Source organism: Anser brachyrhynchus, assembly GCF_964034855.1.
Source record: "Anser brachyrhynchus genome assembly, chromosome: 2".
Taxonomy (NCBI): Eukaryota; Metazoa; Chordata; class Aves; order Anseriformes; family Anatidae; genus Anser; species Anser brachyrhynchus.
The window spans coordinates 42,326,554-42,334,920 of record NC_137695.1 but is presented as its reverse complement, the minus strand read 5'-3'; the positions used below and the strand labels follow the sequence as shown (position 1 = coordinate 42,334,920).

General features: G+C 38.1%; 1 protein-coding gene across 7 annotated transcripts in view; it reads left to right on the top strand.

The window, feature by feature from the left end:
* Nucleotides 1-8,367, top strand: part of SLC4A7 (solute carrier family 4 member 7) — a 144,993-nt gene that overhangs the window by 79,466 nt on the left and 57,160 nt on the right. For all 7 annotated transcript variants that reach the window (XM_080579123.1, XM_080579127.1, XM_080579122.1 and 4 more), the window contains one exon: nt 7,743-7,824. In XM_080579123.1, the coding sequence (XP_080435249.1) occupies nt 7,743-7,824 (82 nt within the window). The remainder of the gene's footprint in view (nt 1-7,742; nt 7,825-8,367) is intronic.

Below are 8,367 nucleotides of genomic sequence, written 5' to 3'. Positions count from 1 at the left end.
TAGAAAGATTTGAACTGAAAGGAACCATGATTTTTTTTGAATGAAATGTTTTGCTGTGAGGCAGTGATAAAATGCAACTTTGCAAAATGACTACGAGACTGTTAAATATGCAACTTGATATCTTGTGTTGGATTGGTGACATTATTCACAGTGGTAAATTTTCCAGCTTGCAAAACACACAGATTGAACTCAAATGGGCTTCTCATTTTAATTTAATTTTCTCTTGTATTTTAGTCATTTTCTGATATAATATTAATTGAGCCATTCTTTTTTCTTGTGTTCATTCTAACCCTGTTGTTTGGCAAACAGCTGTAGTGTGGTATAGTTGAAGGCAAGTCTCTATTGTGACCAGTCTTTTTTTGTGTTTTCTTTTCCTTCTCATTTCCTTTTGTGTTATTTCACATTTCCTATTTGTGTTATTTTCTTCTCATTTCCTTTTGTAAATGGCCTTGTGTTTATTGTTGTCTGATTTGTCAGGGCCATGGCTTGTCTTGCAGGTTGTGGTGCTCAGCATGGCAATGGTCTGATTAATGTCTGCTAGAAACACTGAAATTATTTATAAACTAATTATTTATAATCATTAAATGGTCAATTGTGCAGGAAGGAAAATGTATTAAAATAGTAACATGTTTAGAACTGTTTATTTTCCATAAATGGTGATTATTTTTAAGTAGTATATATACAATTTTTTATATACATTTCTATATACATTCTTTACTCCACATACAGTTTCAAAAAAGTAAAATGCAACTCCTGTAGAGTCTTTTGAAGTTTAGTGATACCTATTGGGCATATATATATATGTAAACTGATGCTTTGTATAGCTCCTTGTTTTTTGTAAATCTTCTAGAAGCGGATTGGTGGGAGTTCAGTATTTACCAGGATAAGCTGAGCAGTTAATTAGAGGATTAGTAGGACAGAGAAACTTCTTCAAATATTCTTAACCTCTCTCGCTGTGGCTGTGGTATTACTGAAATCCAAGTGCCAAACTTCCCTTTGTGGCTCAGAATATTGCTGAGACTGGGAGGGGTTCCCATGTACATGTGAGGACAGTTGTGTAATGCAGTAATCGTATAACCACAGGAAGAATTGAGGGGGGGCAATGATACCCAAAGCCCTTGAGCTGTACTTGAGTCTTGCCTTTAGTGCTTGGGTAATAGCTACTGCTTTGATAATAGGGAAAAATATATCTGGAAAACAGCTGTTTCTGTGCAAATGAATACATGGCACGTAGGACCAAGGGGAACCTATTAGTACAGTGTGCTTCCTCTTCTGAAACTGGCAAATGTTCTGTTTGCACATTATTACTTGTTTTATTCTTACCTGTGTGTATTTAAAGGGCAGGGCCGGCTAAAAATTGTATGCCAACAAATGGGACAGGCCCTCGTTCTATTCGGTGCATTTTCACGTGGCTGTCAGGTTGATCCGCTTAATTTAGAGCGGGTGGCACTGCACTGCTTCGGCAACTTCCGAAGAAACAGTATCCTCGTGGACATGATACCATGCCCAAATGACTTAGTTAAAATGCATTTATAGGCCATTCCCGTAACTCTGCTAGAGCTGTTTAATAGGCTGAATAATACCTTCACTTACTACTATTTAGAAAGAACTTGGATTTTCACATCCTGTCTGTCCTTCAAGGTGCCAGCAACTGGAGAAGCCTGCCCTCCTCCCCACCATAGGCTCGTCTTACCTCTGATTTAAAAGGGGAATCAATCTGACAGAGAGGTAAAGCAATATATTTAGAACTTCCCAAGTGCTGCCTGTTAGTTGTTCCTCCAGGTGAACCAGGTCAAAAGCCCTTTACCTAAGGATAGCCAGTGCCCTGTAAGGGTGGCAGTGGAAGAGCTGCAGCATAGACCTAGTGCTGGCAGCTGCCACAGGTAGAATGATGGGCCTCGAGATCTTTAGAGAGGAGTCATAGATGGCATTAACAAAAATACTAATTCTTAGGCTTCTTTTCTATATTCACTTCCAGGGTTGCCACTACTGGTGGATCTTGTCATATAAGGTTAGGATGTACATTGGCCTTGTCTGATTTTTTTCCCCCCTTCATTCTGAAGTATTACTGCTTATTAGCTTGCAGTTATGGGAGACTGAATGGGTAGATGAGAGGCTATACATATATTCTGTAAATTGGAGATGTATTTTACCTCCTGACTACATGGACAGTTAAGTGTGCTTAGAAAAGAGAAATGCATGTTTCTGAAACAAACTGTATAGGAGCAGCTGTTGTGAAAACATGTCATGAATTACCCTACTGGTTATTAATTATTCTGCACAATTTCAGTAGTAATGTGACAAAACAAATGTATGTGTCTATACATCTATATATTACAAGTCTTCTATATATATATGAACATACATGCGCACTTGTGCACACATCTGTAAAACAAGTACAAATTCAGGTTTTGTAGTTTCTCGTCAGTTATTTTTATGCGAGACGTGGTCAAAATAAAGGTTTTAGTTTCTTTTTCTACCTTAAGGTTTATTTTTAAAGCAGAGCAGTATTGGTATTTTATTTCCTTTTACTTTTTTTATTTTTTTGTTTTGTTACTGGAGCTATGATAGGTGTCATCTGTTTACATCTGAATACAAGTTCAACAAAGTGAGGGCTGATGATACAACAAAGAAAAATCTTTTTGATGGACTATACTTCCTAGGTCTATGACCATTTTAAATTGTTTGCACTGATTTTTAAGTTTATTGGGGACTTCGTGTAGGCATCTTCTGTTGTATCCTCTTGGAGACAGCATGCTGGTTTGGATGGGTGGTGTGATCCAGCTTAACTACTCCTGTGTTTTGGTGATGAAAGGATGAAGAGCAAAATACCCTGTGCAAGAACTCTCATTTTCTGTTAATCATGGTTATGTACATCTACAGCTCTCTTGTAAGGAGTTATTTGGTAATGCTGTTTGTCAGTGAGCCCCTCTGGTCTGTCATGCGTATGTGACTGCGTAAGGTTAGGCGAGCTGCATGGCGAGAAGAGTTTGTACAGATGGCAGTGGAAAGTTTCCTTTACATTTCATATTCGGTGCGTCATATTTGTGCCAGTCTACTAGATGATAACTGACGCATGCTGCAGTTGAGATTGACAACTTAATCCTTGCAAACTTGACTGTTTTCCTTCGTTTCATGTAATTTAGGATTGATGTTTTTTTTAAAAATAGTACTCTTATGAAACATGTAGTGTTGACATTTAAGATTCAAAAAGCGTACTGTACTGAATGAAGGCGGATGTTTGGGAAGGTAGATGAGTAAGGTGTGGGCAATTTTTGGATACTTGTTTGTCTGCAATAAAAAGGGATTCATTCTATTTTCCTGGACTGAAAAAAGTCATCTGAAAATCCAGAGGAAGAATCCTAGCTGGATTCTGCTGCCAAAAAGAGTCTTGTCTGGTCTACAGCAGTTCGAAAGGGTTTTGATTTTTATGCTAGGGAAAGTTTGGAAGGCTGATATAGTTGCTGCTTGTGCTGTTTCTTCTTTTCCTCTCAGTTGTTCGGTTTCTTTACTGAGGAAAAAAATAGAAGTTACATGTTAGAAATGAGTCTTAAATTTTGCTTTGACTCATCTACGTCAGCTGTTTTGGGGCATCTGTGGCATTACTGTACGTGAAGTTTCACGAGAAATCAATGGTAAACTGCAGAGGAATGCTTGCTAAGATATGCTATAATGCTTGCTCTTTATGTGTCTGAGAAGGGGAAGTTGACTAACTGTAAACAGTTCCACCTTCTTTGTTTGAACTTTCTTACTTTGTAAAAAGTTTATAAATGAAAAGATAACTGAAATGGGCACAAGTTTTGATTCAACAGCTGAAAGTTTTCTCTCACTTATGCCTTAAACTGACATGGTAGATCTTCTATAATTACTGGAAACCTATGCCCTACAGACTTTATTTTTAGCAAGGAAAAGGCAGTAGTAGCTCGGAATCAGTTTTATAACTTACTTTAACTTACTAGATTTTTTTTTTAAATTTGTTTTTACTTGACCTAAGGCAAACGTATCTTATGACAGCATTTGCTATTGGCATCACAAACGGTTGCATTAAAATGATGCTTTGTGCTTTTCTAAACAAAGGCTATAAATGATACTCTTTCTCATGTATGATATTTGTGGTTGCTAATGGTTTATTCTTGGAAGAGTCTTTGCATATGTTGAGTACTTTGAGATAGTGATAGAATGGTTTGCAAGGGCATGCATGCCTTTCTGTAATCTAATCTCAAAAGACGTTACTTTCACATGGTGTGGTTTTGAAGGCTGCTTCTGTACGTACGAAGTTGGCAAAGTACCTCTTACTAAAAGCAAAGGATGATAAATATTAATAGCATGGTATAAGGGATTCAGCAAGTACGGTTTCAAAACATTACTAGGGCCAAACAGAATCTCGTATTGCACATGAATTTTCCATGGTGTGTGTGTAACTTTCAGCATGCAGTAGTCAGTGCAATGATCAGGAGAAAATCTTTGTTGTCCTTTATTGCTAGAAAACTCTGTATCTGGCAAGTTTCCAGGTATCCTAAAAGGGCTTTTAAGGAGGAAGAAAAACAGAAGTTAGGATATTTCGGCTGGCTATATGACTGCAACCATGAAGCTAATTATTGATTAATTAGAAGAGTTTTTTTTTTTGACAGCAATTTCCCAAATATTAGTGTGTTTTTCCCACTCTCAAAATGTAAGACACTTAAGTATTATTAGTCAGCTACGTTATCTTTATTTTTATCTCTAGCTTCTGAGTTTTCTAGTAATGTGCTGCCTTTGCATGCATATCTGATTCTGTAAAGTGGTGTGTACTACAAGCATGTAACTTTCTAATTCTGGGTCACTGAAATTGGAAAGTAGCTATGCTCCACTCCTCCTTGGTAGCATTGTGGACTTACCAATGCAGTTAAATGCTTTGCTGTATGGATTTGGTGCCCCAACAGATGGTGCCCCAAATTTAAGCTTTCTAATGCTGCTTCTAGACCTCTTTTGCTATAAGCTTTATGCATGTTTTTTTTTTCCCCCCCAAGTTGTGTTGAAAAACACATCTTCAGTAAAGGTAAGAGTTGAGAGTTCCCCTGCAACAGTTTTTTCCCTACCTCCAGAACAGTTACCAAAGAGCTGGCAGAGGCTGATTACATTATGAAGGCATCTTCTGGAGGGCTCTTTAAATCCCATTTTGGTGTGTAGGAGGCAGGAATGCCCCCTCCCCACGCTCTGACACTTTCTGAACTTCTGCCTCTACTTTATTAATACGACTTGGTAACAGTTTCACACAGTTGCCCCCATCAGATACACCTAAACTGAACGGTAGTGGTCTAGGCCATGAAGGAGTTTGGTTTTCTAACGTGCATGCACATCTCTGCCCTTGCAATACAGCAGTGACAAAATGGAGTTACTGTGGAACACCTGCCGTGAAAACTCATTCTTAAGGCCAGAGAATCCTCCTTTAGTTTTCATAAACTTGTTCTGCCATGTGCTATGCCTTATTTTGTATCTTGCTTATTTACACAGAGCCAGCTGCTTTTAATGTCCTATGTGGTGTAGCTGCTTTTGTTACAACCTTCCCCCAAATGGGAAGACACTTGTTACTGTCTCCATTTTAAACCTCATCTGAAAATATTTTTTTCCTGTATATGCCAGGCATTGGTCATCTTCATATTCTTTAACCTACTTTTCCTAGTAGTCAATGATTGGCTTTTTTTTTTTTTTTTTGGTGTGTAATACACTGTAGTAGATATCTGTTTTAGAGAGACTGAGGAGCTGTGCTGAGTTGTTTTTTTTGGGGTAGGGAGAGGGGTTTTTGCTTACAGCTGCTGTACAAGTATGTTGATTTTCATCCTCCTCACTTCGGTGTGAGAAGACAAGCCTGTTCTACACTCAGAGCACTGTGCTGTTGAGTGATTCCAAGATGAGAGTTTTAGTGAATATCACCACTGTTAGGGTTCCCAGTCCCGGTAAGACTCCCGATTCAGGGTTGTGGTTTTTTTTTTTTTTTTTTCCATCACAAAACCATTATTATAGATCCCACACTGAGCTACCAAAATGTGGCACTGGGCAGCTTCCAGCAGGGGTGAGCACCCAGATGCTTTGTGGTGGGTCTGGCTGTCAGATAGCCGCAAGGAAAGTCAGTTTGGTGAGCTGAGAAATGAATTCAGTTATTTAAGTAAATAAATGGAAGCAGTTGGCACAGCTCTTTATATCTGATTTCATGATCGATAAATCTGACTTAGGGGAGGAAGAAAAAAGGGTTTGCCTGGAGGAGCAGGAAGAGCAGGGCCAGCATTCTCCAGCAGTTGGCCGGCTACTACAGATGGTAGAGGCAGAGCAAAACTCTATGGGAGGGCAGGCAGCAGCAGTTCAAGGGGAGATCTTGTTCTGCCTGGAGGCTGGATACTGTGAGCTGTTAAAAGAAAATAAAAACTGTTCTAAGAAATGCAAACCATTTGGAGAGAGGCAAATTTCATGGTGCTTTCTACAGCTCAGTTATTTTAAGTTATTTCGTCAGGTTTGAGCCGAAGGCAGGGTGTAAAGGTGTGTTTTAGTGATGTGTTCTGCGTAGTGCTACATGGGATTAGAGAAAGCACTCGCAGATAAGAAACTTGTCCTTGAACCTGTATGTATTTCAAATATTGTGTTTTTGCATTATGAGTAGTATGGTTTTGGTAGTAAAGAAATGGAAAAAGATCATCTTGCAACTGCCGTTGTCTAACCTTGTACATAAAAAGCATGAATTAGATGGGGTGTGGCTTGTTAACAAGCCTCTTGCTGAAAGCTGAGTGAGCAGTTGATTATTTTGATCTTTCCAAAACCGTTTGTCTAGAAGAGGCCCTCGAGTTGTGTAGCTTAACTCTTTTGCCACCCCTTTATATATAACCTTTGGTTCATAAAAGCTCCTTATTTGTGCCAGAAAATCCTACGCAGGAGTACTTCCCTAAGCAAGCATGTTCAAGGTCTCTGAATGTGAACTGCTGTAACTTTGAAAAATTTGCTAGTTAATTTAGTGAAGTAGATTCACTGCCGTTGAATGTAAAGCTAGGAGAGGATTCCAATCCTGAAATGTACGTCCTGATCCTTGATAAGATGAAATCGAGAACATTGCAAAAAGAAATTCTGTGGTATTTAGCATATCCCTGGATTTGTTCTCTAGTTTTCCATTACAACTTCATGTTCACTGATTCTGTTCATTGGCATTAAGTTAAATGGCTTTCGATTTCTGTAGACAGCATTTGCTTTGAGCCTTTTTTTCAGGCTGTCCGGCTGTTGTGTTTTGTGCCCTTCTCCCTTCCCTCTCTTTATTATGATACTGGCTGGAATTTAAATATGATGTGAATTTTTGTCCAGCTTTTCGCCTTTTGCCAGGACAGCTGACTCTGTTTTTAAACTTGTAGGAGCATCTCTTAAAGTACAGTAGCAATTATTTGTGTAAATAATAAGTTTTGAATTGTCCTTCCCGATGACTCTAAACAAATAAGTAGCTTAATTTGCTTCGTTATTTTGTGACATGTAGTTTATCTAGCCTTAATCATACTGATGCTTTCACAAGCAGTAAGACATTTTCCTTCAGTACAAAGTAATGTTTTCTTGAGGAATTCTATGCGTAGCTTTTCATTTATATTTTCTTTCTCAGTTTCTAAGAGGTGAACTTTTATTACTTTAGAAAACTTTGATAGCTTCCAGAACAGCAGAACATCTTCAGGAATTTAGAAAAAGTTAGTTTTATTTGGATTTTCTTAACTTAAACTTCTCTCTTGTTCCTTCAGGGTCATGATGAAGAAGCTGTTGTGGATATGGGCAAAATCAGCTCTACTATCAATACAAACTTTGAGAAAGAAGAACTAGAGAGTAAGTTTGTGGGGGTTCTCTGTTTGTTTAACCTGCTTTTTCTTCCCTGCAGGATAAAATATCTATTTTCCTTTGAGTGCAACCAGTATCACTAAAAAGAAACAGAATTTTATGGCCAGCACACAATTCTAGGAACTAAAACCGTGGAACTGCAGATGACCTGTGCTGTCTTTGTCACTGCACATGCTAATAAATACTCAGTGTTCTTTAAATGTGTCACTGAAAAGAAGTCTTTAAAAGATATTTACAAAGCTTTTCTTGGAAAGCTTTGCTTCCAAGATTAACAATCAAAATGTAGCTTTGAAGAAATAATCACTTTCAACAAGTTGTTTCCCAGCATGAATGATGTCAACTTCTTCAGAATCAAAATTCAGGGAAACAAGGATCATGAGGAAGTTGTTTGTTTTCTTTTCTGAAAACTTCTTGTGACTGTAGTCATGCACTTCAAATACTGACTGACTAAGCAGATACATTGCTTCTAGTTCCATGCTGAATCGTACATCCTGTCTACAATCAATTAGAAGTGTTATGGAATCATTATTT